Source organism: Pleurodeles waltl, chromosome 4_1, assembly GCF_031143425.1.
Source record: "Pleurodeles waltl isolate 20211129_DDA chromosome 4_1, aPleWal1.hap1.20221129, whole genome shotgun sequence".
In the NCBI taxonomy this organism is placed as follows: Eukaryota; Metazoa; Chordata; class Amphibia; order Caudata; family Salamandridae; genus Pleurodeles; species Pleurodeles waltl.
The window spans coordinates 643,162,595-643,182,399 of record NC_090442.1 but is presented as its reverse complement, the minus strand read 5'-3'; the positions used below and the strand labels follow the sequence as shown (position 1 = coordinate 643,182,399).

General features: G+C 42.1%; 1 protein-coding gene across 2 annotated transcripts; it reads left to right on the top strand.

Moving 5' to 3' along the window:
- Window positions 1-1,176: 1,176 nt before the first annotated feature.
- On the top strand, window positions 1,177-17,847 carry SLC38A2 (solute carrier family 38 member 2). Of its 2 annotated transcripts, XM_069229086.1 has the most exons (17): window positions 1,177-1,286; window positions 1,378-1,452; window positions 2,852-3,032; window positions 4,187-4,271; window positions 4,363-4,478; window positions 6,232-6,305; window positions 6,409-6,501; window positions 6,967-7,048; window positions 9,948-10,030; window positions 10,447-10,505; window positions 10,858-11,034; window positions 11,259-11,338; window positions 12,263-12,363; window positions 12,924-13,048; window positions 13,906-14,050; window positions 14,456-14,553; window positions 15,072-17,847. In XM_069229086.1, the coding sequence occupies exons 3-17, from the start codon at window positions 2,911-2,913 to the stop codon at window positions 15,171-15,173; spliced, it is 1,542 nt and encodes a 513-aa protein (XP_069085187.1). In that variant the 5' UTR covers window positions 1,177-1,286; window positions 1,378-1,452; window positions 2,852-2,910; the 3' UTR covers window positions 15,174-17,847. The 2 variants fall into 2 exon arrangements, with proteins under 2 accessions (XP_069085187.1, XP_069085188.1); XM_069229087.1 differs by having other exon boundaries at window positions 1,177-1,452; window positions 4,190-4,271.
- The last annotated feature ends 1,958 nt before the right edge of the window (window positions 17,848-19,805 follow it).

The window sequence follows — 19,805 nt, the reverse complement described above, 5'->3', positions numbered from 1 at the left end:
CGATACAAAAAACCCCGACGCCACCTTTGTCTTGTAAATAACAAACCCCTATTCCACGCACCTTGTAGAAACGTCTACCTTCACCTAAAACTAGATCGGCCAACCTCTGCACAGCATGACTTGCTGGCGCCAAAGAGGCCGATCGCCCCAACCCCACCCACTTTTGTACTTTCTTAATGTCCCTCCCCTGCCTAATGAAGCACCCTATCCTCTACCCGGCCGTCTGCTTCTGGCCCGAGAGCTCCCGTGGAAAGACTGGACGGCGTCCAGCTCTCCACAGGGTCCTATTGGTAAGTTGGGTTCAGTCACAAGGCCTGCTTCTTTTGTCCGTGTAGTCAGGATTCTTCACACACATATGGGTATTGATCAGCTGTTTCCTTGGAATTGTTCTTTTGGGCTTTGTAAACTACCTTTCTGGAGGCACAATCACTGATGCGTAAATGAGTCATATACAGTGCAAAAAAACTAAAGATTGGTGTAGACTAGCCACTTCTGGAGTTGGGCTGGCAAAAAAAAGAACTTTCAGTTCGTATAGACTTCGAATTATTGGCATACTGTTCAGGGAAATTTAAGGTTAAATGCAGCATCAGTGAAGTTGTTAAGCTACATGGGAGACGTATTTGAACTCAGCGGAGAAGCATGCTTTGTGTAGATCAGATCTCACAAAAGAAAGTCTTTGTAACACAGCGCTCAAGGTAACATCCGAGGGAGAAGGAGCCTTGTTCACATTGTTGCTTTGAAATCACAAGCCTCTGCCAGAAAAAAAGAGCCAGTCATTCGCAACTCTGCATTTTTGAACTTGTCACATGACCGCCCTACCAGCCTGAGAGAACCCTGATGCCAGGACTGGCCTTGAACTTTTTTGCGAGGGGTGGGCGGGAGCTGCGAGGAAACCTAGTGAAAAAACCAGCTAGCCAATTGCTGACCGCCGTTTAAACAGGGGGCGGAGTCAGCATCCATATCAGGGAGGGGTGCGCTCTGTTGATATACAAAGGGGCAGGCGTACGAAAGACCCCTCGAGCACCGTGCCTTCTCTTATTATTGTTGTCAATGGAGTAGACTGACGCAACTTGCCGGGTCAGCCCTCCCTTGCTCTCACTCTGGCCCGCCCTCTTCTCTGACGTTCTTCCCCACTGTGCCTTCCCTTTTAGGGGAACGACAGCCCCGGCTTGCGGTAATTCGACAGCGGCCAGCAGAGGGGCAAGATCTCGTGCTTGTACTGAATGCTCTCTTGTATTTAAACCGGCGGGAATCTCCCTTTTTATATACCTCGTTTTTTACTATCGGTATTCTTTGTGTTATTTAATTTTGTAATCTTCGTTGGTGTGTGCTTATCTTATCGTCGTTACGGTACGCTTAATTTATTTTTTTTATTAGTCGCTGCCGTTATCTATTTATACACCGAATACGCCGACGGACTTTAAAAGAGAAAGAGCTACAATAGAAACTGAGGTGAGTCAGACGTTTAGCGCGTGATTGTTGGAAATTATGTTTTTTTTTGTTATGTTGGTAATTATGTTAAGCAAAAGCGGTGTGGGTGATTTATGCGGTATGTTGGATACTAGAATGTAGAATGTGGAATAAATAGGCGAGGAATCCCTAGCCTGCTGCTTCGGTGCGCTACCCATTAGTCGGGCACCTGCTTAGCGTGGACGCCTCCGCCCTCGCGCCTGGTGAATTATGTTCTTTTTGCCCGCGGATACCTGGCTGGTGTACTGACTGCCCCTACGCCTGCCCGTCTACTCCGTCACCTGTGCCACAGCCTTGCCCTGTAGGACATTCCGTGTATCCCTCTGCCTGGACCACCCTAGCGCCCTCGGGTCTGTTCCCCCACCCCGTGCCCTTTGGCCGGCTTTGCGAGTTAACTTGAGCCGGCGGAAGGAGGAGGCGCGGGGAGATGCCTCAATGCGCAGCAGAATTGCATCAGACGTTTCCTCGGTAGCCGCCTGGAGCGGCTGGTGAGGGAGTGGCCCGCGTACCATCAGTGCTCTGCTGCCACGCCGTGTACTCTGAGACACCAGGCAGGGTGCTGGTGCCCACATATACTTAAGAGTCCAGATCCCCGAAGGCTGGCAGTTCAATGCCGCAAATCCACTGCGCGGGCCTTCCGTAGCTACTGCTTAACTATAAATAAACAGTACTGTGAGAGTATGAGGACCTTATAAGCTGTCAATATTTCATGCTCTATTTACGTTTAGGGAGTGACTTCATGTTGTGGCTCAGTTCTTCTGCTCTTTGATTTTAATCATTTTAGTACACTGGGAGGCCTTCATTTGACCTAATCTTAATATTTGTTTTCCTCTGGTTTTATAATGGTTCCTGGCGCCGTGAAAGAAATGAGACGGGAATTCTAGCCAAGGTCCATCGTTATCCTGAATTAATAATACATGTTTTGCGTAATGTTGAATTCAGTTACATGAGTTGTCAATGTGTAAAGCTATTTTAATGCAAGTGAAGAGGATATCCGTCATTTTGAACGGTTCTGGCCATTAGGTCACAAGTCTCTATACAGAGACACTCATATGGACCCCCTTCCCCTTCTTTAGTTCTATATCCGTAAATGCACTGTCTGGAATGCATTTGTTTAATTGCCTCCGAGAGGTCTACTGGACATTGTTTGGGGCGCAGACATCCCCAGTTATTGTTGGGCGCTGCGAAGGGCGGTGTGGGTGTGATAGGCGCTTCTACGCATGCGCAGTGCGGCTCCCTGTCTGGTACTTTTCCGCTTGGTAATTTTCCACTCGCCAGCCGCCTAAGGATGAGGCGGGGGCAGGGGGGACTGACTCACGTGCTCGCGGCGCGATCCCACTGCAGTGCCCGACGTCACCATGTCTTCCCCCGCTCTACGCAGGCGCCGTGGACCAGTGACAGCAACATCTGCATCTAGGAGCCGGAGCATCCTCAGAAGCCATGCCCCGGGAGGAGATGAGCCGCTTCAGCACTGTGCCCACCCGGGACGAGGACGAGTGTAGCAGCAACAGCTCCAACAATGAGTACAGCGGACAGTATGCCCCCGAGATCGCCCTCAAGAGGTCAGTTCATCCCCAATAACCCTAATTAGAAGATTAGTGGAAGACCATTACTCATATTTATGACGTGTCATGATAAAGTTTAAGAGATTATGAGTAATATTATGGATTGTGATGTGCCCCCAATTTGTCAATTTATCTGTGGAATTACAATCAAAAAATGATTAGAACAGGTTTTAGTAATAGGGACTGGACGGTCTTAACAAGAGTAAACTAATCGTGTTTTTGTAGCGCCCTCATGTGGTCAGCTCACTATCGCCGACAATACGATATGAATAAAGTTGTAATAATAAGTATGAGATCCAAGTAGCATATAAGTAACGGTAAAGCAGTGCTGGAGACAATGATTATGCTGATATAGTTTTCAAGTTTAAAACAGTTTTATTAGAGCAAAACATGACACATTAATAATGCATAAACATTGTTACAGAATTTTATAGTAGGTGATAGTAAAAAGAGAGCAAGAGCATCGTAATGATAAAAACACACGGTCCAAATTAGGAATAATATAATAGCCATACAAACAAATGTAATGAGTAGACACTATAACAATTATACAATATAAACTCTTACAATTAATTTGTAAGTCACGAACGAAAAATTGAATATCAAGGGGGTGTATGAACTTCAACTATTGTGGGTTGTTTTATGCTGATGATATTAACCGGAAGAGATTAATAGGCAGCATAGTTACTTATGGTCCCAGCTCTTCTTTGTTGAGAATGTTTTTTAGATAGCGTATGAAACTGTTCTTAAGGGTATGAGTGCTGCATTCGGCCTGTTTCCAAGTGCTCCCCACTGTGCTAGGGACACTGAGTGAGGCCCAGGGTGAGACTTCTATCCAGGATAGTTTGGTCAGCGATGGAATCGGGAACTAGAAGAACTAGAAGCTGGATCCAGCTAGTTGCTAGGGTGCTAATGCTCCACGAATTGCACTTGATTAGAGCTAAATTTAAGGGCAGTTTTATTGTAAACTAGTAAGAACGGCTGAATAAAACATGTCAGAATACTAAAAAAAAAAAGAAATTAAGGTCAGGCTTGGTTCGCGCTTCTGGTATTCACATGCGAATGCATACTTGCGGCCCAGAAGAATGAAGACAAGCAATGTTATACCCAGTGTTCTTATCTGTAGACATTTTCTTTTTTGATCTGTTCAGCAGTAGGTACGAAGAAATGGATGAAGAGAACGAGAACTTTTTACTTGAAAACAACATGATGAAAAAGAAGTACGAAACCGAATATGTAAGTGCACAAAGAAGTGTTCGTCTATGACTTTTTTTGAAATCTCGTTCGACTTCTCGGGATGATTCACCCTTGTTTCTTCTTTCTGCAGCGTCCAGGCACCACTTCCTTTGGAATGTCGGTGTTTAACCTCAGCAATGCCATTGTGGGGAGCGGCATCCTGGCGCTTTCCTACGCCATGGCCAACACTGGGATCGCGCTCTTCGTGTAAGTATCCGCGAGAGGACGATGCGCAGCCGCCGTCCTTGGAAGTGCAGTGGTTCGTCCTGACATTTATGTTTTAGTACAAGTATCATTTTTGGCACCAGATGGGGGCACGGACAGACCTACAACCAAAGCTTTTAAGGGAGGCTCGGAACTGCCATAAACACAGTGAGGAATTCTTTGAAAGCGCGGGGGGTGTTAGTTTCCAGCATGACTAGGCCCCACATTGTCATAACATAGAGAATATGTAGAAACCTTTTCAGGGGAAAAACAAGAGCCCTTCTAGGTGGGTGGACCGTCTAGAGGCGGTAGTGGTGGTCAGCTTGACATGTCTGTACATCAATATGTTGCTGAGCTTTTAACTGGACAGCGCCCACATTTTTTTTTTTTTTATCAGGAATGGGTGAAATAAAGGCAACCCTTTTTTCGCGCTGATTCTCAGCATTTTCTCAGATTGAGCGGCTCTAAATTGTCAGGCCAAACACTTCTCCGTGTCCGCAAGAAAGTTCAGCAATACTTCTCTCCCCAGCTGTGCTTTGAGCGAGAACCACGGAAATGATCATTAGCAGTGCTTGAAATGGAAAAATTAAAGTGCAGGTACTCTGTGCTAGTTTACCTGCTTGTTTCCGAGAAGTACCGGTACTCTCCAATTAAAAGTATTACGTTTTCTTGAGATATGCCGGTACTCTCCCTCTCAAAATCAAAAAGTGCCAGTACTCGGTACCGGACAGTACCGGTCCATTTAAAGCACTGATTCCAGCTTAAGCAGAGAATATGGCGAAGTGTAGATACTGTCCTGGCAGGTATTGGTTCTGTCTGCAGTCAGGGTTGTTACATTTCATTCAACATTAGCCTGCATATTTGGAAAATATGCATCGTTTTGTACTACTAAATACAAGAGATGCGTTTATATCAAATGTGTTTTGTCGTTATTTTTCAGGATTAGAGTTTGTCTTCTGGTTCCACGGGAGAAATAGAATAGCTTCTAGACAATCATTTCTGTTCAGTTCGTACTTTAGTTCAGCCCTCTTACACGAATACTTGAATGTTAGCAGCAAAATTATTGATTTCAAGCAGTAAAGGTTGGAACAGCCTTTTTGTCCTGCCCAGTTTTCTTCCATCCTGCTCTCTGACTGTTTTACTAATGCTGCTCTTTCTAGATGAGGCAAAATAGGCGAGTGGCTGTCCTCACTGCAAGATAAAACGATCTGTGTGTTTAACAGGAATCCCCTTTTCCATTAGCCTTTTTCATTTTTTTTGTGTTGGGGGGAAAAAAAAATTCAAACTTTTTCATTCAAACTTTGCTTTGTAGAGTGCTCGAGATCCCCTTCTGGCATCCTGTGGCGGTGTATTTATTTCAGTAACAGTTTCACAAAACGGTTGTGCCACATTACTGTGTCACATGATTGTGTGAATGTAAACATTCAATATTACATACAGCATTCAATACCAGGATGTGAACTATTTCTAAATTCTTACAAAAATATTGGTTCTGTGGCAGGTAGTTATGGCGATTTGTCCGCAAATGTTCACGTTTGAAACCCTGATTAGACTATGGGCCTTCCTTGATTTACAGCCAGCATATAAACCATTATACCACCTTAAATTCCTATATGTATGTGAAACTCAATTATTCAATTATTTTATGTATCGTTTAATCAACTAGATTTTTAAATTTGTGTTGCTTTTCTTTTGTGCAGTTCCCATCTTTGTTTCGGGATTTTTTCAAAATATTCCTCTTTTTTGTGTGTTTTAGGGTCCTTTTATCGTTTGTCGCAATATTTTCTTTGTATTCTATTCATCTTCTTCTAAAGACTGCAAATGAAGGAGGTATGTATTTTGATTCTTTTTTTAAAGTAAAACTATATATACATACTACATAAATTAAAGATTACCTTACTGTAATGCTGTTCCATTTGTTTACTATTTCTAGGGTCATTATTATATGAGCAGCTAGGTCTGAAGGCGTTTGGCATACCTGGAAAACTTGCTGCTTCGATATCCATCACAATGCAGAACATTGGTGGTGAGGATTTCATTGTTATATCTCATCTAATACACCAGTGTACAATGACCATCATTTCTTTGAAAAAGGCACTTTCTTGAGGTCACGGTTTATGCACACCTGCCATACTTGACAGCACAGGTATTTGCTGTTGGGCTTATAGCAACCTTGCAATCTGGTCGGCCTTTCTGCTTCCACCTGGTACCACACTTCAACTTGACCATCGAACCACATTCCACTTTAACGCATTCTAGTTTGATCCCACCGACAATTTTAGCTCTTTGTAGGATCACACTTATGGGTCCCTGAGCCTACGTTTTCAGTTGACTTAGGGGCACATTTCCTTGACCATAGTCCCCTTTATTGTGAGGCCACATTTCAGTTGGCCAAAAGACCACGTGTAGATCAGTCTCTAAATTCATTTGTAGATCAAACACTCAGTATTTTATGTATTTAATGAGTTTTTTTTTTTTTTTTTTTAAACAGCAATGTCAAGCTACCTTTATATTGTGAAATATGAATTACCGCTGGCGATCAAGGAGCTAATGGGAATTAAAGAGATTAGCGGGTGAGTTCCACAATTAATTTGTGCCCAAGCGTGTTCATTGGCGTTTAATAAGCAGTTAACAAAAACATGGGATTTGTGTTCTGTATGCTTGCAGAGGGATGCTGCGAAAAAAGCTTGTTTGACTGAGGGTTGGTCGTGCGTCTGTTAACAGAATGAATGGTAATATTTTTCAGGAGGTAAATGGACTTTCCGTAGTTAATAGGTAACTTTTGTGCGAGCGGAAATAGTATTTGTCATCTCCTGCGTAGTAATGGGTTGTACCATGATAAGGTTAGTAAACAGAGAGTATAGTGGATAACAGTTTTTGAGCACCAGTGACGCAATGTATTTTAATTGTTATTTGTTTATGCCTAAGCCGGGCAGTGCTCCAGTCCTGCGAGGGTGATTGGCTTTTTAGGTGTTCTAGCCAGCTCTGACACAAAAGTGGGGAGCCATGCAGTGTTTTCAGCTGTAGGCACCTTTGTACCATTTTAATAGGACCAAGCCCAAAGAGTATTACCTCCCCTGGCACACAGAATCGCCCCAGCATTGTGGATTTTAAAGAGGCGCCACTGGCCAACGTCTTCATATTGAACACGTCATTTGTGTTTTTCAGTTTGAATTTTCACATCAGTGGTGGCTGGTATGAAATCGTTTTGTCCGTGGCAACAAGTAACTCGCAGCACTAAATATTTCAAGATACACAGGTGCTTTCTGGGTGGGTGTGCCAGATGGTATAAAATCTATCGTTAGCTAGCACCAATCGTGCCCTGCTCACTGTGATTGCATTGTGAGCCCTCCTCGGGTCATGGGTCAAAATCTGTTACTCGCATGCATACCTACGGATCACTGTTTTAGCTGATCATCGGTCATTTACACCAAACAAGTCTGCTTACCGCGCAGGCCCCTGACTTCTGCACATCACCAGAATGTACCTCTTGTTTGGAAGGTGACATTGGGCTGGGATTGTCGTAGCAAATCGAAGCCATTGTTAGCTGAATATCTAAAAGGCGACCGTGTTTAAAATGAGAGTGCTTATGTGAGCGACTCGTTTCCTTTGTGGCCTGCCAGCCCTCTCTTCCTGCTGTATAGGACCTGCCATACTAATTGACAATTAACTGTGTTTCAGTTGCACTCAGGGCGTTAACTACCCCAATATGTGTGAGATATAGTACATTTGCCGATGTGCAAAGTGTAATATGGTATTTGGGGAGGGGCCATGACCCCGAGAGGCAAATCCTCGCGTGCATTATGCAACTGTTCTTGCTCCCTCAACGACAGTGATGAATATCATTACTCTCGGGGCCATCTGCATGTCCTGTTGAGGTAGGCCGTCATTTGTTTTCTGAAAGGGATTTAGCCAAACCAGAGCACAAGGATATTGTAGTGAAATCAAAACAGGGTAAGCCTTCAGCGTGGCTCCCGTTGTTTTCTGTTCTGATGTGATTCTCGAATAGGCTCGTTCTTTTTTGACAACCGGTCGAGTTCCACTGTGGTAATAAATGTATGGTTTGCTATTAATAGTACATTTGTCTCAATAACATGCTGTTGGGTCTCAGTTCCATCGGAGAGCCATACATAGTTGTCAACATTATATGTTATCCACGACACGCCATCTGTTAGTGGACTATAAATAAACCTGCAGATTGGATTAGGAAGAGTTCAAAATTTACTTGGAGTATGATAATCTCTGGACCTGTCTCCCACTTTGTGGGTTTGGAGTTGTTCTAAGAAAATCTTGCTATTAACACACTAGGTGCTTAGAGATACTGCAACTCTTTGGTCACTACTGTTTTGTATGTTGGCGAATGTTCAGAGGTCACAGATATTAGTTAGCATGTGCTCTGTCAACGATTGATTTGTACATTATATTAGTTTTGCCCTTTGCTGCATATTCACTTATGGTATAAGTGAGTCAATGTTTTTAAAGTTAATGACGTTTGTAAAGCCATAGCTACATTTACGGTTGCATGTTATCGTCTTTTAACCATGGTGCCCTTAGTCGACTTTTACGGAATTTCCCTTATTCAGTTGTTTATGGTTATGTTTTTGTTGAATATGGTTTGTAGAGATTTGTTTAATGTCTAGTTAAGTAATGATTGGTGTTTGTTAACATGAAAGTGAAATGAGTTTGATCCTGTTCACGGTTTTTGTAGTGTGTTACGTGCATGGATAAGTGTGCCAAAGGATATTCCTTATTTTCATTGTGCTGGGTGGGTTGTTTTCCATAGCTCAACCAACGCAGATTATTTTCTAGGCATGATTTACTAGCCCAGTATGATGTAGTGTTATGATTGTTTTAATCATATTTTACTGAACGGTTTTAAGAAGTGTGCTAGTTTTGTATGGGGTGCATGGTGTGTTGAGTTGGCAGCCCGTTGCCAACTAAATGGTTTTGGTGGAGTGTTGTTGAGTGAGGGTCTCTAGTGGGTCTATGTACTGGGTTAAGTGTGGAGAAAGGCTCATTTCAAGTGTAATTGAAAATGTTTTGCCAGTATTGTTTGGTGGAGGGTGACATTGGGTGGCTGATGGTAGCAATAACAATTGTTAAATAACAATGTTAAATGCTTGTATTAAATGCATGTCTCCTTGTGTAGTAAATAGGTGGTTTGTCTTGGATATGGGTTATGTTTGTAGCATATTGAGAGTATTAGCAAGTCTTCAGGTATCTGGATAGTTATATAGGTGGCAGGAGCAGAAGAGGCGCGTGGCTGGGTTATACCACGTGCAAAATAAAATTGACCTAATGAATTGGCATTGCTGCATAAAATGATTTATGTTTCCTCATCCGAAAAGTATTTACATTTTGGGTCTTCATCTGTCATTAAATGTATTTTTAAATTCTGTATTTTTCATTGAAACTGATTTGATGATTAACGTAAAGACTTCTTGAGTAAACATGCTATTTATGCTCTTGCAGGGAGTGGTATCTCAATGGTGATCTCCTCGTCATTGTGGTGTCTGTAGTGCTCATCCTTCCCCTGTCGCTGTTGAAGAACCTGGGTAAGATATATTACACTTCTCATTAATTTTCAACTACATTTTTGCTGTGCAGAGGTAAATTGGCCTCTGTATCCATGTCTCGATAGTGATGCTAGTAGTAGTTTATTATGTAGCAGTGGAGATGATTTGCCCTGGTTTATTACCGTATTCTCTGTGCTAAGAACCACATAGCAATACTCCAGTGTGTGTTTCAGTAACTGAAGGAACCTGCTCAGCAAACCTGTGTGTTAGAAAGCAGAGCAACACTTCAAATCAAGAAAAACTAGGCCGAATCTGATCACCAGTAAATCGTGGCTTGTTGTTTGCTTGTGACTCATTTAGTCATAATCGAAACCATTTTCCTTTTGTAAGTTTATTTGTTGTCTGAATTCTTTTCATCAATTGTAACAATGTGTCTTACTTTTTCTCTTTTACAGGATACTTGGGTTACACCAGTGGTTTGTCCCTGATGTGTATGGTCTTCTTTCTCATTGTGGTATGTATAATTTTGTTTCAAACACATTCAGTGAGAGAGAAAAAATGAGGTCAAAGCTTTAATAGTTCCCTTTGTTTAAAAGCAGGACTGTGGAATTGATAAAACTGGCACATTCTGCAGCAGATATTATGTTCCTGCAGCAGGCGTAGTCAAAACGAAGCTCAATTCATTAGTAGTTTTTATTTTTAAAATTCACCTTAAAAAAGCCAGCCAAAAGTAAAATGCCCGCTCTCTTTTTCCAGCTAAAGAAAGCCATAGTTTCCCTTCTGAGTAGTTTCACCCCCTCCGATTTGAAAGTTTGATCTTAAACTAAGCGTTAACATGAATATTTATTTGTTGTGTATTCTTCTAGGTCATATACAAGAAATTTCAGATTCCCTGCCCTCTAGAACACCATGTCCTGAACACAACTGTGAATCACTCATTGGCTGCTTTGGCATCGACATATGCGCCGCTTCATGACATAGCTGAAAATGTGACGAGTGATGATGACATGTGCAAGCCAAAATATTTTGAGTGGAATTCCCAGGTAACTAACTACACAAGTCATTTTGTTTACAGCAACTAAACAAGTCTGTCACTTCGTTTTTACAATTGAGGATGCGGCTCAGGTGTGTCCAGTCTGTTTCTGCTGCAGGTGTATCCCACACTTGTTGAACTACGCTAACACTACTGCATGTGATACTCCAAAAGCCTGTGGGATAAATGTTTTTCTAGACTTTCCTAATAATTATGTATCATAATTCTTTTCAGACTGTCTATGCTGTGCCCATCTTGACGTTTTCTTTTGTTTGTCACCCCGCTGTTCTTCCTATTTACGAAGAGCTCAAAGGGTAAGCTACATTACTAGCATGTCACATTTTTTCTTGTTGAATGTTATTCGGTAAGGCATGTGAATTACAACCATTAATGGGGGGCTACGCCATCAGATCCATTTCCCATAGACAGGCAGCTTTATAATCTTCAGCCTTTTCCCCAGTAGACCACCAAAGTTCACTTGGCATCTGACTGCAAGGAGAACTAAAAAAACAAGAGGCAGCAAAGACAAACAACCCGCTATAGCTGCATGCTGCTGCTGGGTTGAGGTGCAACAAGGATGTGCACATAATTCACTGACAATCCTGGTTGACGATTTTGTTTTGACTTTTTCTCAGTAGAGCCCGTTTCTAATGCCCTTCATCCGAGGCCTCTAGTATTCCCTCAGCAAAAACGGTTTTTAGAATGTCACTTAATGAATTAATTCACACTATGAAACCCCTACCCTCGCTTTCAGTGCCAAAAGATAAAATGTTGTGTCACCATCTATCGAGCAACGCTACTACTGCTCCTCCTGTCCTATATTATCCCTGTCCCCATTTGTTGATTGAACATGAGTCCTGCTCCTTGATTTCTCTTAAGCATTATTCCAGAATATGTAGGTAACAGGCGTGAGTAAATGTGCCCCTTTGCCGAAGAGAATCACAACCGGGCAATGCCACATCATTTTGAAATCTATGCCAGTGTTGACGCTTATTCTACAGCAGTAACTGTAGATCTCTCAACCATCTGTGTAATGAAATGCACACATAACGCTGTTTCTCAGGAATGTCAGTCCGAGATCTCCTTGTCCTGGTCTCTCGATTCATGCTGCCGTCACACTCCTGTCATTCTTTCGTGACATAGTCCGCCTATCAGAAGGCTCCTTTCAGCGCCATTGTACTACTGTGCAAGGGTTTCCATGTGCTCACTCATAATGTGACCCACTTTCACCTTAACAGGCGCAGCCGTCAAAGAATGATGAACGTGTCCAATGTTTCCTTCCTCGCAATGTTTGTAATGTACCTGTTGGCGGCTCTGTTTGGATACCTCACTTTCTATGGTAAGAAGTCCTTCGTTTATTTTTGTTTCTCATTTTGTTATCCAAAAAGCTAGTTTCTGGAAAGGACTACTGTTCGCTGTGAGACCTGTCCTGCAAAACAAATGCCTATGAACTTATATGCTTGAATATAGTAGTTTGGTAGACACACTTCTTAGTTCCCATTTGTTTAATACATTTATACAGCTTTATTCATCCTCGAGGCGCTGGTAGGCACGGCCTTACCTGAGCTCTTATCAACTGCAGTCAGTTCGGGTCAGTAGGATCTATGGGCAGCTGCCGGTTGGCCTCCTTGACGTGGGGTATACATGTCTATTCCCTGTCCACGAGATCGCCCCTTTTAAATAGTTAAACCTAGGTGGTGTGATGCAGGGTAGAGTAGGGATGTTCTTAGATGACACTGTGACCACCTACAGAAATTTCAGCCTCGAACCACAGACTAGCAGTATATGGACTGAAATGTGTGTATGATAACGACACGTTTAACGGTGCTTTCTTGTCTTATAGTTCACGGTATCCATAGGACCATGGCATATAAGTCCCCTCCTTTTTGTGTTTTGTAGGAAACGTTGACACGGAGCTGCTTCGTACGTACTCTAATGTCGAGGATGCTGGCGTGGTCCTCCTCATCGTCCGCCTGGCAGTTCTTGTTGCTGTAACGCTAACTGTCCCCGTTGTCGTATTCCCGGTGAGTCTTTTTTTCCTCAAATACTCTACGGTCACGAAACATAGAGGGCTCGATTCAACCTAGGTGCGCAAATAACCACGTGGATCGAGCCCATATTTTATCTGCAACGATTAAACTGAACACACACACTCTAAAAGTTTTAATAGAATGTGAATTGTTGGCAGTGTCTTAATACCAAGTATGTGTTTATTCACATTGAGTAACACGATTTGAGGATAAACGTAAGAGAAATTAAGTATTTCTGCAAAGTGTGTGTGTCTGAGAGGAGAAACTCTTTAATTTTGTTCTTCTGGAGCTCTTTGCTTCACCTAGGGAAACAATTTACATTTGAGGGGCAACAAATAATGACCCAGGGTGCAGTTAAATTGGGCCGAGACTGCTATTTATGCGGTTGAACCGCAGTGGGTTCGCTGTAGCTATTTTCTACGTCATCACGTGAGGTCCTGCTTGGCGCGGGCGGTAGTGACTGGTTCTGTGTGAAAGTACTTCAGTTAGACGGGCAGGACCAAAAACAAGTTTACCCTTTTGATGTAAAATTCAGCCGTATATCTGTTGCTTTGCCACTGTTTGGGTATAGAAATTAAGAACATTTCATTACGTTGTCGGGAGTTAAGTGCAGGGTGAGGTCACTTCAATGGTAATATGAAAAAGTTACCTACTCGGTTTCTTCATTCCTAGTATGGCCGCAGTTTGATTAAGGGTCAATCTGCATATATTATCAGGTTTAGGGACGACAGTACTTACTGGCGTCAACATGTTAGTGGGAGCTGTTGCGAAATACTTTGGTAATTGAATGTGCAAGTCATCTTGTGGTTTCCTTGACCTGTCGATCATCCAGTCTTCCGCTTACATTGCAGATCCGAAGTTCTATCAACCAGCTCCTCTGTCCAGGGAAAGACTTCAGCTGGATTCGCCATATTGTCATCACAGTCCTGCTCTTGGCCTTCACCAACATGCTGGTCATCTTTGTTCCAACCATTCGTGATATCTTTGGTTTCATTGGTGAGTCTAAATTCAGCTGTGGCCAGAGTCCCATGAGTTAACCCCTAGCAGCCTTCAACTAAAATTGTAGTTTTGTTGCATTAATTTGGTGGGTTTCTGAGTGTCTCAGTTTACCATGGCGATGCAAACAATTGCCAGATGATCTGTTTTTGTTGTATTAGTGGACAGTTTTTTTTATTTTTTTATTTTATTTTTTTTATCCATCTTCTATGAGACAGTGTGCTACTACCCAGCCTTATACAGAACCCATTTTGGGCCCAAGATCTGGTCTGTGGGAGTCGGGGAAGAGAACGCAGTTGCACCACGTCAATATAAATTTAACTTTGAAAATAGCCATTTGCTGGAGGGCAGGGAAGCTTCGATGGCGTTGTATATTCATTGTTTCTCCTATTTTGATATGTACAGGGGCTTCTGCTGCTGCAATGCTGATCTTCATCCTTCCGTCTGCTTTCTATATCAAACTAGTGAAGAAGGAGCCAATGAAGTCTGTGCAGAAGATTGGGGTATGTCCATTCAAACTATAGGTTTCACAGAAGCATTAAATGTACGTTCTGTCGGAGGCTTCGTGTCTTGACCTTTAAGTCTGTTTTAGGGAAACGTCTATAATATGATTTACGTGTTCCCAAAGGTAGCCATCTCTTTGGGGTTAGTGGTTGGAATTCAGTGCTCGTAAAATGCCTTGACAGAATGGTATCCATCCACCTCCACCCGCGTGCCAGGTAGTCTCCCAAAATCTACTTATACTTTCATGTAATAGAATATTACAAGGACAAGCACCCTTTTGCCGTGTCAGGCTTGACTTTCACACGTGTTTTTGCCTGGCTGATGCACAGTACTTGGAATGCATTATAATGCTGGTTCAGTTGTAACTAAAGAGCCCCCACAATCATGGAATATGACTTGAGTGGGGCAATCCATCTGGCCTGTCCTCGGTTGTTAGTGCAGTGGGCATGCGTTGGCAGCTCTAGCCATTGTTGAACCGCATGTCCCAGTCCGCTGACCCTCTGTTCGTTTCTTCCAGGCTACGGTGTTCTTGATCAGCGGAATCTTCGTGATGTCTGGCAGCATGGCCTTGATTATCCTTGACTGGACCAAGAACACAGAGTCTGCAAAAGGACACTAACGTTATCAGCCATCGCAGCCTGAGCACTTGACCATGGAAGAGGGGCTCACTCAGACATCATCTGCTGGGGATGAAACTTTCATCAGTGCTTGCAGCTTCACTTCCTGGAAGCGGCAGATCCTTTGGCACAAGCTGCTCGATGTAGAATTGAACTCTGCGTGAAATAGTTCTACATGAGAACACGGACATTATCAGCTTCAAACCTGCAAAGGCTCTGACTGAGGGAAGTGTTCATTTTATTCCATTCCAGAGAATGGACGCAACACGACTTTTATTATGCCACAAGTTTGGCTTTTGTCATTAACTGTTACTTGGATATTATAATAATTTTTATTACTTGAATGTGCCTAAAGCATTGATGTAATAGATGTTCCACAACAAAGTGTTGAACTGAGCGATGAAAAAAGCGACACTTTATCATTTTTTGTACCAAAAATATATTTATCAGCCTCAGTCATTTTGAGGGTAAATAATTGTTATACTATGCTGGTATGACAGTCACATTTCTATATATGTAAAACTTGCAAGACAACGTGTTTTAAATGATCACATTTTAAACACGCACAATATAAAAACCAAATGCTTTTGAATCAGAGATACTTTTTTGAAATGCAAATTATATTGTACTTGCCAGTTTAAGCAAAACCCTGCAATGTATTGTTCGCGTTGACGCCCCTTGTTTTAAATAAAATGAAAAATTGAAATATATGTATTGTAAATTGGGGTTGACTTACACTGGCCAAGTTCGATCAATAATTGAGATTAGAAAACACTTATTTTTCTTTTAGCCAAGTAATTGGAAATGTTGGCACTGTTTTATGTAAGTTGGTGTGCTTGAACAGAATGGGACACAGCATGCAGTCACAGAATCTACTAAAATAGGTTGCGGAGTATATTTTACTGTTTCTCAACAGTCTTTCTGCCACGAGACAATCTAGAAATGAAAGGACTATACATTTGGTTTACAGTCCTAACGTGGTTGATGGTAGTTCGCCTAAAAAAGCTTACAGTATTTCTGCACCACTTAATAGTAGATGCTGAATTACTTGAACTTTTTATATTTCTGCTGTCTTGGCAGAGCCTAACATGTTTGTGCCAGACATTCTCTGCAGTCATGTCATTGCACAGTTGGTAAAGTTTACCAGCTGCAGCATTCAAGCTAGTTTGCGGTGCAAGAAAATGAAAATAAATAACCCGAGGATAACCTAAGAGCTGATGCACTCCCATCTGGTTTCTGTAAACTGACCTAGAAGAGGGACACTCGGCTGCAATGTATGTGATGCAGTTCCAACTTTGCTTGCACCAGATTCCTGGTCAGGCATTAGTTTGCTGTGCAGAGGTGGCCACAGAGGGACCATGTACTGCAAGTCTCATGTATAGCTCTAAAACCTTGTGGACCTCTGCAGTTGTGCATGGGTCTACTTCTCAAACCTACGAGACAGTGCCTCCCTGCTTGTGGTGTGATGCCTCGTGTGGAAGATTTTGCAGATCATAATACATTTTTAGATGCTCTACCTTGCAGTGCTAAATTGTTTTCACGGTTTTCCGACTGGTTAAACTTGCTATTTCCTCTGTGGATTCTTTTTTCCGCCCACGTTTACTTGCAAAGTGCGTTTTTTTTAATCCTCGAAATAAGTGAAAGTGCACCTCCAAGGCCTCATCCTTCTAAAGTAAACCACTGCTGGACAGCTGAAGAAAAATGCTATGGACAGCCAGTTCTGTTCGATTTATGTGTTGTGTTAATGATTTAATAACAAAAGTCGGAATTACCGTTGTTAAGATAATTTTTCTAAGTTTACATGAATTGTGAAATGTCGACGCCTTGTTATGTCTTACTTTGTTTGCGGAGACATTTGATGCATTCTAAATATGCCTGGTGTACCCGAACTAAAACGCACACCAACATTACAGAGCTCAGTATTTTACCACTGTTTACCACCTCCCTGCAAATGGTCTTCCATGGACATCTCACACTTATGTTATTTATGGATCATGACACTGTTTGCCAATATTTTTCAATATTTATGATGTATGTATGTAAATCTATGGTATGTATATATTGTAAATGACGGAGTTGGGCTTTCAAACTGCATATGTATATATCAGTCATTTTTTTTCAGTTTCCTGTTTATAATGCACAACAGTAGGGATTTTTTAAAATTGTAATTCCATTGAGGTTGCCCTGGTGTTTAGTAGCAGCCTTTGAGACTTTTTTTATATACATTTTGAGCGTAGAATTGTGGCAGTGCACTTGGCAATTCGCTTGGCGAAGAAAAAGAACAATTGAGTCCACGCTCGTTGGGCTCCTTTGGGGAAGCAAAATGAAATGGGTAAGCTGCTATAGTAGTAGCAGGCATATGCCCAGCCTAAAATCGACCATATGGTTGATTCTATGCATACCTATGTTTTGTCACAGTAAAACACTTATTTGATCAAACTTCTCCCTTTGGGCTGTCCTTACCTGTTTTTAGCATTGGTTTGGTAGAACAGAATTCCAACGGGTCCTTCTTATGTGATATAATTTGCTTGTATATATGATTTCCTTTGTAAATATGTACATATAGTTGGAAGCCAACAATTTCAGTAGAATTGATGGCCAAATCTTTCGCAGTTTCAATGAAACATAATTTGTTCTTGTAACTGAACTGAAATAAATGCATAGATAATCCAAAAATCCTGGTGTTTTATTTATGAAATGAAAAGTTGTTTTTAACCTTTAGTATACTCGTGGTGGGTCGGTCGCCGTGTGCTTGGGTTGATGGCTTTGAAAAGGCTTTTGGTATCCTTGGCACACAGTGGTGTCTCCACATAAATTCTTGAATCTATAGCTCCACCAGTCCTTAAGGCACGCTGGTGTCTATCAATTGGTGAAAATAACGGATTCTGCGTAGCTACACATCTCTATTGGTCACAACTGTAATCCCTTCAATTAAATGTTGATCCAAATCCATTAAAAGCAGACCGCCTTTTCTGTTGAGTAATGAAAAAAAAACTTGTTAAGTGGGGCTGTAGAGACGGTGATTTTTCTTTTTATTTTTAGAGATGCAGCCTCTGGTTACTAAGTTAAGCAAGTTTGCTGGGTTTGGCTACCGGAGTGGGACGGATGACTGCTTTATTGTCCTTTATTTAGCTTTGCAAATTCAGTTTGCTAGACCCTTGAGATCAATTCAGTTTGTTAGACCCTTGAGATCAACAGCAGAATTTTTTTCAAGGTTGAAGAACCACGCACTGACATAACCGGTGTTTTATCATGCCAGCCTTTCCCCCCCCCCCTCGGACATATTTCGTGAGCAAAATATTTTTTGTAGTCCTGTGTTAGGTGAAGTAAACTATGTCGTAGACTGAAATATCGTAGAAGGGATATTGAGTGGGCACAATATTGGCACCAAAATATGGAAAAACTAAAATATTTCTACAGTAAATGCAGAGAGAAGTATAGATGTACTATTAACTCCATCCAGATCCATATCATCATGGAACGAAGATATGGACTTAGGTACAGAAAATCTATATTTGCCTGACATTATTCTGGGCAGAATATTGTGACCACTCAATATTCCTTGTTCGGTATTCGACAACTTTTGCCTCAATGAGTACATAGTAGTAACTGACCTAGAGCCTGCCTTTTATATGTTTGTGGCTAAGGGAACCTATGATCCTTTCCTTCTGTGTACTCTTTTTGTGAGAATACGGGCATTTCTCGATGTGGAGTAAAACTGAAAAACTGAGTACAGGTACGTAGTGTTCGGTTTAGTTTGTGAAACTCGCGCTTTATGACAAGGCAGTGCTTCTAGAGACGCTGCTAACTCTTAAAAAAAAAAAAAAAAGGCATCTGCCATTCAATGGGTCTTGCTTTTGCTCGAGTTAGAGCTATTAGCGTTGTAAATTCCTAATTGGACTTTTCTTGCCACTTAAATTGAAAATGAAAAGTAAAACAGTTGACATAAGCAAGCCAATTCAAAGCATCATTTCCGCCATGAGCATGAGCTTCAAGGAGAGAGACAAAAATAAAAAGTTCGATCGCATTCAAACATATCCGCAGTCGTGCAATTATCCATTTAACGGGCAGTCTTCAAAGCGGTAACAAAACCACCCCTGGGATGGACAAACGTAAAGCATTTACCCATGATAACCGGATTTTTGAAAGGCAAGCCCAGGAACGAGTGAAAGTGATGGGCATGTGGTGGGCCTGGTTAAAAGCCCACAATAAAAAGCAGCCCTCCCATGCTTCAGTTTATAATGGTGGTCCCAGGCCATACTTTGTGTCTGTTTTGTGCTCTGGGCTTAGTCACTTGTACTGTTACACCTCTCCGCCGGGTGTATATATGTCCATTACCTGCACTGTATGCCAACTAATGCTCTCCCTCTTCATTGGTTGTGAACTGAAGAGTTTTTGTGTAGCGTGTTCTGCTCTACAGGCAACCTTTTCGTGCCTTGCCATACTTGTCTATTTACTGGGCAGCTCTGGAAGCCAGCATCTCTGGGTCACTTCTCCATAGTCCCTTGTTTTTCCCTGTTCTGCAGGCCTCGCTCACATCTGGCTTTGGCCTGGGCGTAGCTTGGGTTAGTTAACAGGATTGCCTACCAAGTTCGACATGCTGACTTGAAGGCCGAGATTGGTCCCTGTCAAGT